General features: G+C 36.4%; 1 protein-coding gene across 3 annotated transcripts in view; it reads left to right on the top strand.

The window, feature by feature from the left end:
* Positions 1 to 19600, top strand: part of EXOC2 (exocyst complex component 2) — a 228324-nt gene that overhangs the window by 25491 nt on the left and 183233 nt on the right. For all 3 annotated transcript variants that reach the window (XM_036755919.1, XM_036755909.1, XM_036755926.1), the window contains exons 2-4: positions 7110 to 7259; positions 16675 to 16851; positions 19317 to 19443. In XM_036755919.1, coding sequence (XP_036611814.1) covers positions 7142 to 7259; positions 16675 to 16851; positions 19317 to 19443 — 422 coding nt within the window. In that variant the 5' untranslated portion in view covers positions 7110 to 7141. The remainder of the gene's footprint in view (positions 1 to 7109; positions 7260 to 16674; positions 16852 to 19316; positions 19444 to 19600) is intronic.

Raw genomic sequence — 19600 nt, forward strand, 5'->3', positions numbered from 1 at the left:
AGGTATTCAAATCAACAGACATTTTAAAAAAGTCTCCTACATGCTAGGTATTATGCTAGATGTTGGGAGATACAAGGATAAAAAGCAATCATCAAGCAGTATTAAGCACCTGCTATGTTCCAGAAACTGTACTAGGACCCTGGGATAAAAGACAAAAATGAGTCCCTGCCTTCAAGAAGCTTATCCTCTCTCAATTGAAATAGCATGCACACAGGGCAGCTAGGTGGCACAGTGAATAGAAGGACCTGAGTTCACATCTGGCCTCAGATACTTGACACACTTACTGGCTGTGTGACCTTGGACAAGTCACTTAACCCCAATTGCCCTGCCTTCCCCCCTCAAAAAAAAAAGAAATAGCATGCACACTCATAAGTAAATTGAAAGTATATACAGGTAAATTAAAAATAATTTTAGTGTGGGGGCTGGTGGGACCAGGATAAGCCCCCTGTCATATGTGGCACTTGAGCTAGGTTTTGGAGGGAGCCTAGGGAGTCAAAAAGGCAGCCATAAGGACTGAGGACATTCCAAGTGGGGGGAAGTGGGTAAGGCAGGGAAAACGGGTAAAGGCATGGAGATGGGAGATGGAATGTTGTATATGAGAAAAATTCATATCCTGGCTTGGCTGAAGTGTAAAGTACAAGAAGGGGAATAATATATTACAAACCTGGACAGCTAGACTGGAGCCTATTATGAAAGAATTTAAATGTTGAACAGGGGAGTTTATATTTTATCTTAGAGGCAGTAGGAGAGCCATGGAACTTTTAAAGTAGGGGAAGGACATGGTTAGACCAGTGCTTTAGAAATATAACTTTCTCACATGTGTGGAGAGCTGGGTTGGAGAGAAGAGAGACTTGAGGCAGGCAGAATAATTAAAAGGCTATGGCGGTAATTCAGACTAGAAGAAATGTGGGCCTGAACTAGGGTGTGGCTGTGTGAATGGGAAAGAAGGGGATTGATTCTAAAGATGTTATTTGCTATATCACTTCTAGTTCTGTGTCCCAAAGAGATCATAAAAATGCGAAAAGGACGCACATGTACAAAAATATTTGTAGCAGCTCTTTTTGTGGTGGCAAAGAGTTGGAAATTGAGGGGATGCCATCAGTTGGGGAATGGTTGAACATGTTGTGGTATATGAGTGTAATGGAATACTGTTGTGCTATGAGAAATAATGAACAGGCAGACTTCAGAAAAACCTGGAAAGACTTATAGGAACTGATGATGAGTGAAATGAGCAGAACCAGAAGGACATTGTACACAGTTACAGCGACAGTGTATGATGACTGACTTTGGTGGACTTGTCTCTTCTCAGCAATTCAAGGTTCTAAGACACCTCCAAAATACTCATGGTGGAAAATACTGGCAACATCCAGAACTTTGGAGTCTGAATGCAGATGGAAGCAGACAATTTGCTCTCCTTTTCTTCTGTTGTTTTGTTTCTTCTTTCTCGTAGTTATTTCTGTTCTAATTCTTCTTTACATTGTAATTAATGTGACAATGTATTTAATATAAATATTTAATTAGAGCCTGTATCAGATTGCACTCTGTCTTGGGGAGGGGGGAGGAAAGAGAGGGGAAGAAAATTTAAAACTCAAAATCTTATGGAAGTAAATGTTGAAAATTAAAAATTAATTATATTTTTAAAAAGACACTAAAAAAAGATGTTTGCTTTTTTTTTGATAGGATTGCTAACTTTAGAATGAATGAATGAGTGAAAGCATTTGTTAAAACTGCTTACAACGTGATAAGCACTGGGGATAGAAATACAAAAACTAAGACAGTCCCCTGCACTCAAGGAGCTGAAGATAGCAACCACAACTTGGTTGGGACATTTTGGATGAGAAAATTACAGGAGTAGTGAGTAGGGCCATTGGGAAGTAGAATGACATACCCTATCCAGGAACTGTGACAGAGTGATATTAATCCACTTCATGTTTCTAGAAGCATACGTGAGTCGTTACAAAGGGTAGGGAAAGTTAGGAAAGGAACATCCAGAGAATGAAGGATTAAGTAAGGCTCATGAGAGGGTGGAGTGTTCCCAAAATAGTGATTCTGGAGTGGCATGCACCATTCAGGACAGTAGAGCTTTAGGTTAGAAATGCCTTCAGGATAGCAAAGAGCCCGTGGAAGAGATGTCCAGAGAGTGGGGAGTGAAGCATCGTGGCTGAATTTTCCTGAAAGAGTAATTATGCAGAGGCAGTCATCAGTCAAGACAGCAAGAGTGAAGGGAGACAGGTTGGTTTGGACTTTTCTAAAATAGTAGATTAAAGTAGTGGTGTGGCTATATTTTACCTAGACATCAGCAAAGCACTTGATAAAGTATCTCATGCTATTCTTGTAGAGAAGGTAGAGAGATGTGGGCTATATGTTAATACAGGTAGTTGGGTTTAGAACTGGTTAAGTGCTGGACTCAAAGAGCAGTCATTAATAGTTTTACGTCAGCTTATTGAGAGGGCTTCAATAGACTCCTCCAAAGACCTGTGTTTCATCTTATGCTGTTTAATAGTTTTATCAGTGGCTTGGTTAAGGCTGTAGTTAGTATGCTCATCAGATTTGCAGATGTTACAAAGCTGGGAGAGCTAGCTAATACACTAAGGATAGAGTTGGGATCCAAAAAGGCTTGACATGGTAAAACATTGGGCTGAATTTAAAAAGATGCTATTAGGGATAGACATGAAGTCTTTCATTTGTTCAGAAAATCGAGTTTATAAGAATGGGAGAGGATTCAGTGACACTGCCTTCCTGGCTCTTCCATGAACAGGACAATCATTTCTTGCCTTTTGGCATTTTCTCTGGCTGCCCCAGTGCCTGGAACATTCTCCCTCCTCTTTGCCTATTGACCCCCCCTAGAATTTATTAAGTCCCAGTTAAAGTCTCAACTTTTACAGGTAGCCTTACTCAAGCTCTCTTAAAAATGGATTGAAGGAAACTATCTGCTCTCTCTCTCTTTCTTTTTTTTTTTTTTTTGGTTTTGTTTCTTCTTTCTCATGATTCACTCCATTGATTATGGTTCTTTTTTACAACTTGACCATTGTGTAAATATGTTTAATACGAAAGTATATGTAGAACACATATCGGATTCCATGCCTTCTTGGGGGGAGGAGAGGGAGGGGAAGAAAATTTGGAACTCAAAAACCTGTGGAACTGAGCGTTGTAAACTAAAAAAAAACCTAATAAAAAAATGCCTTTCTTCTGTTAATTATTTCCTATTTATCCTGTATATAATTTGCTTTGCATATATTTGTTTGCATGTTGTCTCCTCCATAAGGTTATAAACTCCAGAGGACTGTCTTTAACCTCTTTTTGTGTTCTCTGTACTTAGTACAGGACCTAGAACATGGTAGGCACCTAATAAATGTTGATTTATTATTGATTGATTGACTGATGTCTCTATACTAATTTATTTTTTTTAAAAAGACTGTACCTGTTCATCCTATGGGATTCTTATGCTTGGTTCCCCATAAATCTTTTTAAAGACAATATATCCAAAGCACTGGAGGTCTTGCTCTTGTTCTAGTACCCTTGGGGTATGAGTGTATTTTATGTTTGAAAGAAATCCTAGTTTATGTGAACTGTGGTGTACTCCCTTTGTAGCATCCATCAATGACATTGAGGCTCAGAGCTTCAATACACTCCTGCACATGAGACAGTGGTCTGTCCTAGGTCTTCTAGTACCTTTGGTTTATATTCCCAGAATATATCAGAGCTCTAGAGTTGTAAATATAGCCAGAAATCTGGGACTGATTCTTGACTGGTTGCAGTGATCGAGAGAACCTTCCATGTAATCTACAGTACTTTACCTTTACTTTTGACTTTAGGGTAGAGGTGGCCTGGTTTAGATTGTAATTTCCCTGAATTCCTCTTCATCTTCTTCCTGATAAGAGTTTTTGGGAAGAACCTGGAATTTTTTCTGTCTTGTGTTTTAGTTCAGAGGCATTTCAGAATTGCATTTGACTGAATAGATCATTGGTAGGAGCCAGAATCCCTGTAATTCAAAACCAGTTGGTGCTGAGCATGTGGTCTTTCCAGCACCCTGAAGGATTTGGCTGAAGAAGGAAATGGAGTAGGAAGAGCCCTGGACTCAAGGCACTTGACTTCTCTTGAGTTTTGATTTCTTTCTCTGTAAAATGATGGGGTTAGACTAGTTGATATATCAATTCCCTTTCAACACTAAAAATTTATGATTTATGAAAGGTCACCATGAAATGTTTTGGCAAGGCTTGTTTGGTGACCCTAGTGTATATTAAAATTACTTGGGACCGTATATGTGCATTGTAGACTATTCAGTAAATAATGTAGATATTTGAAAGAATTCACTGGTAATGTCTTGTACTTGAAGGTGTTTTTTTTTTAATATCCTCTTGTGTTTCCTTTTAAAAAAACAACAGCAGAGGCTTTTTATTTAGGTGGCTATTTGTTTTAGTTAGGTGAAGTTCTGAGAATAATTCTGTTAAAGACAGATGATTAACTGATTTATGATGTACAACATAGAACTCTGCTTAATAGTGTTGAAAAGATAATTAAATCGCCACTCAGTGTGATCATATTATACAAATAGGGCATAATTCTCCATCTCAGTTGAGTTTTGTATTCCGTATTGTAAAGAATTGGTCTGTATGCATTAATCAGAGTGTCAGGTTAATTTTCTAATCTCCCATTAATAGTTATCTTTCCTGCAGTGTTACTACATCTTTTATGCAACATAAATTTCTGATGTCTATTAAAGTTATTGTAGGAACTCTGGCTCTAGTGCATCTTGGCCATGTTCCCAAGCTTTTTATATTTATCTATTTTAGCTTTACTGAATTATTTCTTGTTTATAAATTAATAGTATTCTTTCTAGGAAGTAGTTATAACAGATTCACTCATCTGACAACATATAAAACATATTTGAAGAGACATAGTTAACAAGAAGTCCCATTTTAAAAATTATTTGATTTGTCCCATCTTCTCTAACTCAAAATATACTAAGATTTTGTATGCATAACTAATATATCACCTTCATTATTCATTACTTCCTTAGCAAACTTTTCTGTTTGTTCCATTCCTTGTATACTTCATTTAAAACATTAAAGTCAAGTCTGTCTTTTGACTTTGATTCACAGCTCTCTTCCCATGTAAACTTTCATAGCATAGTTGGTGTGTTTAAATTGACAGATTTATATTATATCTTTAAATATAACCAAACCATTTCATACTTTTCTTTAAAATGTATTTTTATCTTTTTAAAAATTCCAAACTTAACAATTAAAAGGAACATTTCAGTATATAAAGTAGAACATAAAAAGGATTGTACATAAAACTGCAAATATCTGTTATCTATGGCTTATATTTCTTTTTAAGCATATAATCAACATATAACTTTCAAAGCTGCCTTGTATGTTTGTTTCCTGTTGACTTTCCTTCTCTTTTCTTCTCTGTATTTTTTTAAACACTTCAGTGACCCTCTTTTCTTTTGTTTTGGCAGCCCTATTACCTACATTATCCCCTCTCTTCAACCCCCATTGGAAAAACAAAAACATCCCTGGCAGACATGCATAGTCAAGAAAAACATTTCTACTTTGGCCATTTTTAAATACACACACACACACACACACACGCACCTCATTCTGTACTTTGAATTTATTAACTGCCAGGAGGTTGATGGCATCCTTCATCATTGTTCTCTAGAATTGTGAATGATCATATAAATGACCAGAATTCTTTTTTTTTTTTGAGGGGGGATGGCAGGGCAGTTGGGTTAGGTGACTTGCCCAAGGTCGCACAGCTAGTAAGTGTATCAAATGTCTGAGGCCAAATTTGAACTCAGGTCCTCCTGACTCCAGGGCCAGTGCTCTACTCACTGTGCCATCTAGCTGCCCTTATTAACCACAGTTCTTAAGTTTTTCAGAAATGATCCACTGTGTTTTTCCTTGGATTTCTAGATTACTACTTGGTCTGTTGTTCTTCCTTGGTCTTTGTTGGAATACTTGTGTACACAGTCTGGTCTGTACTGCTTTCTCCCATTCTACCATCTTTGCAAGTAACCTCTGTGTTTCTGTGATGCTGCTCTTTCTTAGCTCTCTTCTACCTCTCTATCTATGAGATTACTTCTTAATCTCCTTTGGTCATTCTTTATTCATGTTTTGTCCATTAACTGTGACTGTTCTTTCTTGGTCCCTCTAGCAGCTAGAACCTCCCCCTGTTAGCTTATCTTCCATGTATATGTTACCTCTTCCCTCTGTTTGAAGGACTGGAGAGCAGGGCAATAAACTCCTGAAGCCTCCCTCTATAGAGGGCTCAGAATTTTCAAATCTTTCTAGGTAACTTTCCATTTTCCGTCAGCTCCTCTGCTTGGTTTTCCCTCCACGTATCATAGCACCTCTTCTACTTCCCCCACCCCCCCCCCAACCTTACTTGTATCCCCAGTGTTTAATGCAGTGCCTGATACATAGTGGTCACTTAATATATGTTTATTGAATTGAATTGAATTGAATATGTGGCTATTTATTTGCATAGTGTCTTCTTCATTAAATATAAACTCCTTAAGGCCCAGGACTGTTTTTGTTTTCCTTTGTACCCGCAACCTTAGTACAGGGCCTGGCATATCTTAAATGATTAATAAATGCTTGTTGATTGATTGATTTATCAAAGGAACCAAGGAATCTGAAAAGAAACCCTCAGACAAGTAAATAGAAGAACTAGCTATTCTAGAACAGTGTCACAGAAACCTAGAGAGAAGAAAGTGTCCAAGACTGTTGTGGAAAGTGTCATATGCTGTAGAAGGGTTGAGAAATAAGACAAATATTTGATAATTATGAAATCACTGGAAACTTTGGAGAAAGAGGTTTCAGTTGAATGATGCAGTTAAAAACCAAATAGAAAGTGGTTGAGAAAAACAGCACAATTCATAAATTATCTATGACATATAGTGATATATGTTGTTTATATCCCATGTAACACTGGAATGAAAACTTACTGAGTATAGGGCGCTCGTTTTAAATTAAATGTGTAATTGTTGGTTGGTATCGCATGAAGTGCTTTGAATAAGATTAATGCAACAAATCTTAACTGTTTCATCATTAAACAACCAAGAACACTTTTTTGATCTTAATTTTCTTTCTCTTTAACAGGTCTACAACTTCATCACTAGTTCCCTTATAGAATGTCTCGATCACGACAACCCCCACTTGTAACAGGCATCTCTCCAAATGAAGGTATCTCATGGACAAAGGTTACAATCAGAGGAGAAAACTTAGGAACTGGGCCAACTGACCTCATAGGTAGGTTGAAAAGAGTATTTACCAAAGTGTTCTTGTAACTTTTGTGGGGAGTAAACTTGTATGTGTTATGTTGAATAGATGAAAAGAGAGATTTTATTTGAAATCACATCAGAATTGTCTATATAAAGGATGATCTGTAATGAAAATGAAGAATTATTGCTTACCTAATTCATTATTATAGTCATATGAGTTTATCAAATCAAAGGCCTTATATGCCATCAGTCATCCATTTCTGTTTATTCTTTCTTCTTAATGTCTCTAATATTTAGTATTTCCTCTCTATTTCCAGAGCCCCTGTCCTAATTCATTCTATTATTACTTTATGATCAAAGCAAAATCTTTGATTTCCCTGAATTCAGTTGCCTCAAATACTTATTAGCTGTAAGCCCTTGGACAAGGCACTTAATCTCTGCTTGCCTCAGTTACCCTCAACTGTAAAGATGGGGATAATATTATCGCCAATCTCCCATGGTGGTTGTGAAGATCTAATGAAATCTAATGGTCTTAGCTAGGTGGCAAATTGGATAGAGTGCTGGGCCTCAAGTCAGGAAGACTCATCTTCCTGAGTTCAGATCTGGCCTCCGATACTACCTGTGAGACCTTGGGCAAGTCACTCAGCCCTGTTTGCCTCTTCTGTAAAATGAGCTGGAGAAGGAAATGGCAAACTGCTCCAGTATCTTTGCCACAAAAGCCCTAAATGGGGTCCTGAAGAGTTGCACGTGACTGAACAACAGTCGCAATAATGAGACATATTTGTAAAGTGCCCAGCACAGTGCCTGGCACACAGTAGGCATTATACGAATATTACTATTGTTGTTATTATTATTATAAAATACTATTGCGTACCCTTATCTCATTTGGACTTCAGCAACCCTGTTGAGATACGGGTTTTATTATTCCTGTTTTACACATGAAGAAACTGAGGCTCTGAGAGGTTAAATGACTTGCCATAGCATGGTCATGTAGCTAGTAATTGGCAAGAGTCTGAATTTAAACCTAGGTCTTCCTGATTATAAATCTATCTATCTACTATGTTACCTCCTTCCTGTTTAAGAAATTCCCTAACAGGTAACATACTAGACACCATCATATGGATTATAATTTATTTACCTTCCATTACAATTGAGAGGAAAAATTAAATGATTTGGTCAAGGTCATCAAGAAAACTAAGAAGAAAGAACATTGGAAAGTGATGCTAAATTATAATTCATAATAGAGGCAGCATATGTAGTTGTGAAGTTAGAAGACCTTGTTTCCAGTTCTGTCTCTAATGCCTATTATTCAATGACATTGAATGAATCATTAAACTTTCCTGGGCCTCAGTTTCATCATCTATAAAATGCTAGGTTTGCGCTAGATGACTCCTGAGATCGTTTCCAGTTCTAAATCTGTTACTCAATGTATTTTGAAGTATATTCCATTTACAGTTGTTTTATCCTGTGGTGTACTATGCTTAATAATTTTTTTCTTTCATTCATTCTGAATTCTTTAGCAAAAATTTTGAAATATACTTAAAATTGCATTACAATTTTTATTGGATATACTTGTCTAATCTTGTGTTTTCTTATGCTGTAGACAGTTATTCTGATAGTTTTTGCTCTAAGTAGAAAAAATCCTGAGATTCCTCAGGGTGAAGATTTATTTTAAAACTGGTTGATAATCACCATGTTAACTTGTGCCTTGAAAAATGATCAGTGCAGGGCAGCTAGGTGGCACAGTGAGTAGAGCACTGGGCCTGGAGTCAGGAGGACCTGAGTTCAAATCCGACCTCAGGCACTTGACACATGTACTAGCTGTGTGACCTTGGGCAAGTCACTTAACCCCAATTGCCCTGCCCCCCCCAAAATACACCAAAAAAAAAAAAAAGAAAAATGATCAGTGCTATCTTGTGTACTTTTTTATTCATAATTGTAGGTATGCTTTTCATATGTAATACCTTTTTTAGCCTTGCTGAAATTCAGTTTTCAATATGCCTATTGTTAGGCAAAGCAAGGCAAGACCCTCCTTAGATTGTGAACTTTTTGAGAGCAGGGACTGTCTTTTGCCTTTCTTTTTATCTATGACACTTAGTGCAGTGCTTATCACATAGTAGGCCCCAAATAAATACTTGTTGACTGACATATTGACTGGAGTATTTTTTAACCTGCATGTTAACTGCAATGCCTAAATAAACCTGTACAAAATAGTACTTTATTTGACTGTCCACAAGATCCTAAAAATCACTTTATCATCATTTATGCCATGGGTTTTTCTACTTTCTAAGCCATAAATAAGAATGCTAGACTTAAGAAGTCAAGAAGTAGGACTGCAGATATGTACTTAATGATTTGACTCTCTTTTTTATATGTGGATGGCTTTTCATTAAATTCATAATTCTTTAGTTAAATTTACATTTAAGCTAACTCCTGAATGAAAATGAAGATATCCTTTCTGCAGTAGGTGTATTTATTCACTCTAGTGTTGTAACTTAAATAGTGCTGACCTTTCAGTTCGCCAGTAGCTAGAGAATTTAAGGCTGTGACTTTATTATGCATAATTCTTAGATGAGATTGTAAATCAAAACTTGACAACAACCACTGCTATATGAATGGACTATTGTTTTAAAGTAGTTTTCTGCCTTCCTCCCATCTTCATAGATAGTAGTATATATAATGATTCTCAGATGATCAAACTTTTAGGATTAGGATTTTTTAGGATTTTGAGGGTGGTTTTTTTTTTTTAGGATAATTTTTTTTAGGATAATATCCTAAAAAATTTAGGATGATTTTTAGAATTATCTCTCATCCATCTTAGAGACTATGTTCAGTCTAAAGTCTACTAGCAGAATACTTTACTCATATGGGACCCAAGTAAGAAGCCCTTTTATTTTGAGATTATGCCGTGACATCTATTGTTGAAACATTTTTTTTTTTTTGCTCTAAGCAGAGTTTTGAATCCACTAGATTCTTTTACCATAAAAAACTCATTTCAGTATTAAATTTTAAAAATGGGACATCCATTACCAAAGAAATGCTTAGAAGTCCTTTTAAAATAATAAAATTCCATTCATGTGTGAATAAAGTTTGGTTTTAGAGAACTCCCTAAATGTCATGATTCCAACAATATAATACAAAGCTCATTGGCTAGGCCTGAAGAAACCCAGTTATATCCCTTTATGTTTAATATCATGTTCTTTGTAAGCAGTGCTTAGTACTTTTAGTTGTAACAAAAGATGACTTAAGTTCTTTTCTTCAATATTTTAAACCAAATTTGGCATCACTTTATGTGTTCTTGGTATCTGACAAAAAATATTGGCATCCCTAAGCTTGACTTCTGAGCAACATAAGAAAGTTAAATAGTAAGAAGAGAAAAAGTGTGAAGTGTTTGGTTTCCAGCCACACACATTCTGGCCTGTTTTCCCTCATAAATATTTATTAAATTGGTCACTGCTCTTTAGAAATGGAGAATACAAATGGAAAATGCAAAGTTAGAAAAAGAGCTGACACTGAATTTGCAGATCATATGCTACTTCTGAACCTGCTGGAACATACGTTACTCATTAGTGTCCTTCATTGCCCCTCTACTGTATTAGATTATTTTAAAAATGTCAATTTCTGTGGTTTTGGAGTAAATTGTTTTCATAAGTAAACTTAATAGTACTGTATAGCTAACTCCACTTTGATGGATATCGGAACTTAGTATCACTTCAGACTGGTAGCAAATACAGGGGAAATCTGTGATTTACTTGGTGTAGAGGAACACCGTCCACCAGTGCAGTTCACAGCTCATCTTTGGTGGAGTAGATATAGTCTTTGTTCTCTCACATGACTTGCATAGTAGGGTTACATGGCTAGTCACAGTTGGGATTTGAACTATGAGCTTTCTGATTACAAACTCACCTGTACTATGTTGTGCTGCTTCTGTCTGGTAGACTATCTTTAGAAACCTTTGTGTTAATCAATAGGCAAGTTTATAAATAAAAGAATATGGGACAGCTAGGTGGTGCAGTGAGTAAAGCACTGGCCCTGGAGTCAGGAGGACCTGAGTTCAAATCCAGTCTCAGTCACTTGACATACTAGCTGTGTGACTTTGGGCAAGTCACTTAACCCCAATTGCCCTGCCTTCCCCCCTCCAAAAAAAAAAAAAAGAATTTCTGTGATATACTCTATGGAACTCCTAGAAGGATTTCTCCCTTCATTTTTTTTTTTTTTGCATTGAAAATGGTGACTTTATTGATGATTTACAATATAGGATTCTGTGTTTCTCCCCCATACTACGGTGGTAAATTAGGTCAAGGATGTGAATGGGGCATAAGATCCCCACTATAGGAACGTGGGTTAGGGATGTGGACTCCTCAGTGGTGGAACTCCTTTTTTGGCTGAGGATGAAGATTCATGGCTTTCTTCTTTACTCCTTGGAGTCCATGTGAACCATAAGGTCTACTACACTGTGCTATTACCATACTCGTTGTAATACCTGGAAATGAGTTTGACAGAATGGCTGTTGAAGGCAATACCAGCACTAGCATCAAAGGTAGAAGAGTGGGTGTCACTGTTAAAGTCACAGGATACAATCTGGTCCTCTGTATAGCCCTAGACATCCTTTAAAGGTCCCTCTGATGCTTGCTTCACCACTTTCTTTATATTATCATATTTGGCAGGTTTCTCCAGATGTCAGGTCAGATCCATAACACATATATTGGAAGTAGGGACACAGAAAGCCATGCCTATGAGCTTCCCATTCAGCTCAGGTGTGACCTTGCCCACAGCCTTAGCAGTACCAGTGGAAGCAGGGATGATGTTTTGGGCAGCACCACACTGATCACATTACATCTTGCCAGAATGACCATTTACTGTCTTCTGAGTAGCAGTAGTGGCATGGACTATGGTCATTAGTCCTTCATGAGTTGTCATGAATGACCTTGGCCATGAGGACCAAGCTATTGGTAGCATGGGAGGCATTACTGACAATCTTAAGGGAATTATTGTATTTGTCATGGTTCACTCCTATCACGAACATTGAGGCATCAACAGAAGGGTCAGAGATAATGACCCATTTGGCTTCACCCTTCAGATGAGCCCTGGTCTTTGCCATGGTATTAAAAACACCAGTGGACTCTATAGCATACTCAACTCTGGCATCTCCTCAGTTAATATTGGTGGAATTCCACCCCTGGAAGATGATGATGATTTTTCCATTGATCACCAGCTTTCCATTCTCAGCTTTGACAGTGCCCTTGAGCTTGCCATGGCTGGAATCATATTAGAATACATAAACCATTCATTTGAGATCAGTTGAGAGTTTGGTGACATCTACTCTGCCTGAGATGAATGCAGCCCTGGTCACCAGGCACCCAGTACTGCCAAAATCCATTAACTCCAACCTTCACTATCTTGTCTCAGGAATTTGACTTCAGCAGCTGCAGATCCTGGCACTGAGCTTGGGAGAAGAGCTGAGAGCTGATTTATAAGAAACTGAATATTTCATCTTAGCTAGACATAGAAAATAGTTCCTGAATAGAATTAGTAACCAAAAATAACTTAATTCATTCATAAAGTACATTAAGAGGGTCATCTTTAGCATTAGGAAATTGAAAACTCTCCTGTACAGAAGCTTTACTCTACATCTAGAGTATCGTGTACTGTTCTAGTTGTTATAATAAGGCTGGATATTAATAAGCAGGAAATCAGAATAATAATAGGTTTCGAGATAACACCATATGATCAACATATAGCCTAGGGAAGAGAAGACTTTCCAGGGAGCAAGAGTCATGCTCACTGTCTTTAAATGTTTACTTTGATGTCATGTGAAAGAGTGATTTAATGTGTTTTGCTTGGGCTGTGGGTTCTAGCACTTAGAGTAATGGGTAGAATTGCTGAGAGACAGATTTCTGTTTGATGTAAGGGAAAATTTTCCAAATAGTTAGAGGTATCCAAAAGTGAATAAGGAGGGCTGCCTTAGGAGGTAGTGCCTTTCTCCTCACTGGATGGTTTTTGAAAACATACTTACTGTAAAAAAAAAAAAACCCAACTACCAGGCCTATGTCTTGTTTATATTACTACTACCCTTTCCCCCCTTCCTCTCAACAAAGGACCTTAACTCATACTTTACTGAGAAAACTAAGGTCCTTTGGTGATTACCATCTAATTTCCAATTCTACATTTTACATCTCCTCAACGTAATTTCTAATTCTCTCTTCCTTTGTTTTAGAACAGATAGTTCTTGCTAAGTCCTGCACCTCTACCTGTGCCTTGGTTCCATGCCTCTCTTTCTCTGTCTAACCATCAATCTGTTTGTACTGGCTTCTCTACTGTTTACAAACATGTTTAGATCTCCCCATTTCTTAAAAAAAATCTTTAATGGACCCTGCTATCATTTTAAGCCAAGGGTTCTTAACAACACAAGTTTCACAGTCTGTGCTTAGATTTCAGGGAATATGGGAACTTGAATGGGAAAAAAAAATACTTATTTTCAGTAACCTTTAACTAAAATTTAACCTCATTTCCTTAAATAATTTAAAAACATTATTTTGACAAGGGGGTCCATAGGCTTCACATTACCAAAAAAGTCTTGTACTTTATCATCCATCTGTTTCAAAGCTAAATTCTTAGGAAAAAAAAACTGTCTATACTACTTGCTTTAATTTATCCTTCTGTTCACTTCTCAACCCCTTGTAGTCTGGTTTCCTACCCTACCACTTATTAGAAACTGCTTTCTATTAATTGTGAAGTTGAAGGGCCTTTTTTTCTGTCCACATCCTTCCTGATCTTTCTTCACTCAAGAAATAGGCTGGAAGAATGAGCAAACGGAAGAAAAAGATCCCACTATAAAAAGCTATTATGGTAACAGGCAGGCCCACGACATAAACCCAGAAGAGAATGACACTAAAACATCTACAACATAGCCTCAAAGTGAAACATAGCTTAGTACAAATTCAATTAGAATTTCTGGGAGACGGAAGCAAGAGTTAAAAGGCTTAAAAATGTTTTTAATCAATGAAATAAGAGCAAAAAAATAATGGAAAAGAAATGAGAGCTATGGAAGAAAGAATTGGAAAAGGAAGTAATAGTTTAGCACACATGGTATGAATGTTCCCCAAACAAGAAACTCCCTGAAAATTTAAATGGACCAAATAGAAATGACTTCATGAGACAATGAGAAATAATAAAACAAAATCAAAAGACTGAAAAAAAAATAGAAGGAAGTACAAGGCATCTCATAACAAAAAGAACTGGCCTGGAGAAAAGGTCAAGGAGAAAAAATTTAAGAATCATTATACTACCTGACTGTTATGAATAAAAAACCTAATTCATAGACATCATATTTCAAGAAGATATAAAAGAAAACTGCCCAGATCCCTTAGAACCAGAAGGCAAAGTGAAAATAGAATCTACTGATCACTTCCTGAAGGAAACCTCCAAATTAAAGCTTCCAGGAACATGATAACCAAAATGAGCTTCCAGGTCAAAGAAAAAATGCTTGAAGCAGCCAGAAAGAACTCATGTACTAAGGAACCATAGTCAGGATCACACATAATTTAGTAGCTACCACTGTAAAGGAGCAGAGAACTTGCAATATGATATTCCAGGAGGCAAAGGATATATAGGCTTAGAGCGAAGAATATCTTGCAAAACTGAGTATAATGCTGTGGAGGAGAAATGGATCTTTAATGAAATAGAGGACTTTCAAGCATTCCTGATAAAAAAGACCAGTGCTATATAGAATTTTTGAAGTTCAGACATAGGAGTTAAGATAAACAAAAAGCTAAACATGAATGAGCAAGCATAAGAGTCTAAACAAGGACAAATTGCTTACATTCTAATATGGGTAGAGGATACATATGTCTCCTCTGTCTCCTATCAGCCTCAGGGGTCATAGAGGGAGTCTAATTAGAGAGGTGGCCAAGGGTTGATTTTCTTATGACTCGATGACTTTAAAATAACAATAGAAAGAATAGACAAACATACTAGGAGGGAAGGGAAGGGAAGAAATATTAAGGGAAATTACCTTACATAATCAGGATGTACAAGTAGAAGTCTGTGTAAACAAGAAAGAAGAGTTAAAGTATGGCTGACACTTGAACCTCACTTTCTGACATACACACAGTTTGGTAGAGAAATATATTTCACTCCATAAGGAAATAGGTGGGAAAAGAGTGAAGGTAGAAAGGGGAATTAGAGGGAGGGTAGATTAAGGGAAGACTTAGTCTTGAATAAAACAAACTAAGGATATACAAAAATATTTGTAGCTCTTTGTGAGGTGACAAAGAAGGGTAATCTGTGGAGATGCTCCTTGACTGAGGAATGACTGAAGCAGTTATGATATATAAAAGTGATAAAATACTATTGTGTTATAAGAAATGATGAAGGATTTGGTTTCAGAGAAACCCGGGAAGACTTGTATGAACTGATGCTGAATGAAGTAAACAGAACCAGGAGAACAATTTATATAATGACAACAATATTGTAAAGATAAACAACTTGAAAGAATTGGGAACTTTGAGAAGCATAATAACTAATCACAATTCCAGAGGACTAATGGTAAAACATGTTACCCACTTCCTGATAGAGAGATGACACCCGGGGGTACAGAATGAGATAGATATGTGTGTGTGTGTGTGTGTGTGTGTGTGTGTGTGTGTGTGTGTGTGTGTAAAACATATAGAAAGAAATATTGAATCTAACTACTATTCATTAAGTGGTACATGCCAGGCACTACACTAGGCACAGAAAGACAAAAAACAACAAAATCCAAACCACATCTTGTGTTCAAGGGACTCACTCTTGAAGGAATTATCCCAGAAGGAAGCAGGGGGAAATGTGCACACAGATAAGTAAATATATAGATATATTTCTTTACATACTCTGTGTGTGTGTGTGTGTGTGTGTGTGTGTGTGTATGTGTAATTTCTTTACATACTCTGTGTGTGTGTGTGTGTGTGTGTGTGTGTGTGTGTGTACATACAGAGAGAGAAGGATCGCTCATGTTTCATTATTAGTCCCTTGCAATCGTGGTTAGTCATTTCTCTCTTTCAAATACACTTATAGTCCAGGCAAACTGTCCTTCTTACTGAAACCCATACAGGATTCTCCAGCCTCATTTCTGTGCCTTTCTATTCGCCATGTCCCTTGCCTGGAACGCACTCCTTCCTCATCTCTGCCTCTTAGATTCCTTAGTTTCCTCCAAAGCTCATCTCCAATGCCACATGAGGACTTCATATCACACAGTGCTCTCTGTATGTGCATGTTGTCTTTCCTCATGTGGGCAAGAATGTTTCACTTCTGTCTTTACATTCCTAGTACTTGGCACATAGCAGCCTCTTGTTGATTGATTGATTGATTGATGGATGGATGGATGGATATTGTCAATAGAAAACACAGCTGACATAATGCAGAACTTGTTATTTGTTTTCACTTCGATTCCTTTGATTTTTCAGGTTTGACAATTTGTGGACACAATTGCCTCCTTACTGCAGAATGGATGTCTGCCAGTAAAATAGTATGTCGAGTGGGACAAGCCAAAAATGACAAGGGTGACATCATTGTCACAACAAAATCGGGAGGTAAAGGAACCTCTACAGTGTCTTTCAAGCTTCTCAAGCCAGAAAAGATCGGTATGATTTTTATCATTTTATGTATTAGAGGAAACAAGTAAAATGAAAAAGCTTTTTTTTTAAAAAATACTCATTAGTTTGAGTTATATTTTCTCTCAAATTTAATTCAGATTCTTGTAATTAATAATTTATATTTATTTGTACAACACTAGCATTTTCTGTAAAAATAAAAAAGCATTTAAACAAAGTAAGACAGTATTGTAAAAAAAGACACACATATATTAACAATTAAACCTGGGTAACAGTTCTTTGTTCTTCTCTCTGGAAATGGAACATAGGATGGTGGACTTAGAGCTGAGGACTTAGAGCTCATCTAGCTCAACCTCTCATTTCACAGAAGGGGAAATTAAGGCCCAGGGGTATAAAGTGACTGACCCAGAGAGAGACAAGTGGCAGGGCCAAGATTTGAACCTCAGCCCTAACTGGAAAGCAATTTAAGATTTGGTTTTACACTTGTGATTTTTTTGGAACCCAAATCCTTTGATACTCTCCTCCAACATGTCTAGCTACTAATTTGGTAAAAACGAATTGCATAAATTTGTTTTCATCCCTCCCTCAAAATAAATACAAAGGAAAATTTTCACATGTAATCCAAATATATGCAACTTAAATGTGGCTCTCTATTTTCTCTTCTTCCTTTTTCTTTATTTTGTAATTTCTTTCTTCCTTTCTCCCTTCCTTTCTCCCTTCCTTCCTCCCTTCCCTCATTTCTTTCTTTTTTAACTAAAAAATTACAACAGAAAAGCAAAAACTTCTTGTGATGCCCTCAGAAACATTATTTTAGACCCCTAGATTCATTCTCTTGTGGGTTTTGGTAATACATGAAGTAACTTAAAGAAATATGACATAATCCAGAGCTATCTTATTTTATGTTCATATATTTCTAAGTAACAACATTATTATCTTTTATTTCAAAGCACGCTGAATGAAACAATAAGTTACCTGAATATATAGAGGAAGACATTATTTTGTACTGAATTTATGACTTAATCAAAGTGTTTACTGGATCAAAATTTAAACTTACTTGGTTAGCCAAGTTAACCAAAGTGATTAGGGGTTTAATTTTGACATTTTTTAAAGGAACAACTCACATGTGCCCTCAAAATGGCTCACCCGTTTTTAAACCTCCTTCAGATTAAATTCCTTTGCTTCTTTATTGAATTCAATATTATGAATGTTATTTTCATCTATACTTTTCATTCCCGCCCCCCCACCAAAAAACCCATCTGGAGTGCCACTGAAATAGCCACAATGCTCTGTTAGTTTCTTTTCTCATTCACTCCTAGAGGAATCTCAAAACTGACTGGTAACAAACTAAACTTTGTGGCCCTTTACTTCCTTTATGTGATCCAAAGGGACATCGCACCTCATCAAAGAAGAGAAAAATTTTTCTGGTGTCATCTATATCTGTCCTTTTAAAAAAAAATACTATTACAGCTGTGCTGGCAGTACTGATGACAATAATCTACAAATAAACAGCAAGTCATATTGCTTTGGTGTCTTGTAAGCTTTTAATAATAATAATAACAGCTGACATTGATAACTTTAAGATTTACAAAGGACATTAAAGCCTGACTCTACTCCTTACTACTTGTATGATATTTGGCAAGTCACTTAACATCTATGGATCTTAATTTCCTCATTTATAAGTTAGAGGGAAATTGATTTACCCCTTAGTTTGAAGTTTATTATCCTATGTCAATTTGTGACACTTCATGGGAAAAAATAAGTTTACATGAAAAAAGAGTGAAAAAAATGCTGTTCACTTTCTCAAAAATATATTTATGCAACTTTATTTTTCATTCTTGTGAAAAACATACTTGTCTGCTTGTAACATAGTTTACAAATTCAGAAAATTAAAGCTTAAAAATTGTTTATATTGTGGATCACTAACTAGCACCATAAACTGCAAACTTCTTATTGGATTAAGCCCTTTGAGATATTCTTAAGTCAACTGCACATACCTAAATCTTTCTCAGCAATTTTTTCCAAAGCTAGAACAAATCCAGAATGCTCAAGTAGCACAATAGGACTGTCCCATATCACTCCTATTGACCTTCTAAACTTGTCTGTCTGAGCCATCATATTTGATACTGTAAAACTATTTATATTTTGGTGTAGGGAATTTTTTTAATGTAAAACCTACTGAGTAAAAGTGTTTTTTTGGGGGGGAAAGTATATTACTTTTAAGATAACTTTTCCACAGGAATTTTAATTTATCTTGTCTGTTGAAAAGTGTTAAGTGAAGAAAGGAATTGTAAGGTGTTAACTTTGCTGTTGAAAGCTTTTAGGCTGCTTTGATTAGATAATTAGTCATAATTGTATTTTGTTCTTAAGCTTCCTCAATATTACTATTACTTCAGCACACATTTTACATGTGGGCTTCAATAAAATACAATATCAACAACTAGAAAGTCTTTTGATAGTCTTTATTTTATTAAGGATATGTGCTTTGTTTTCTCTAGGTATCTTGGATCAGTCTGCTGTCTGGGTTGATGAAATGAATTATTATGATATGCGCACTGATAGGAATAAAGGAATTCCTCCCTTGTCCTTACGTCCTGCCAATCCCCTTGGCATTGAGATTGAAAAGTGAGTACCAAATGCAATCACTTATTTGTTTATTTGTTACTTTTAAAATGGATGTATTTAATGTGAAGAAAGAGAAACAAAAATACAGTTTGTTATGTTGTATTTCTTCCTAGTAAAAGCTTAGTACTATTCATAAAACCTAATGGTTTTTTCATGT

The sequence above is a fragment of the Trichosurus vulpecula genome, chromosome 1, assembly GCF_011100635.1.
Source record: "Trichosurus vulpecula isolate mTriVul1 chromosome 1, mTriVul1.pri, whole genome shotgun sequence".
Classification (NCBI taxonomy): Eukaryota; Metazoa; Chordata; class Mammalia; order Diprotodontia; family Phalangeridae; genus Trichosurus; species Trichosurus vulpecula.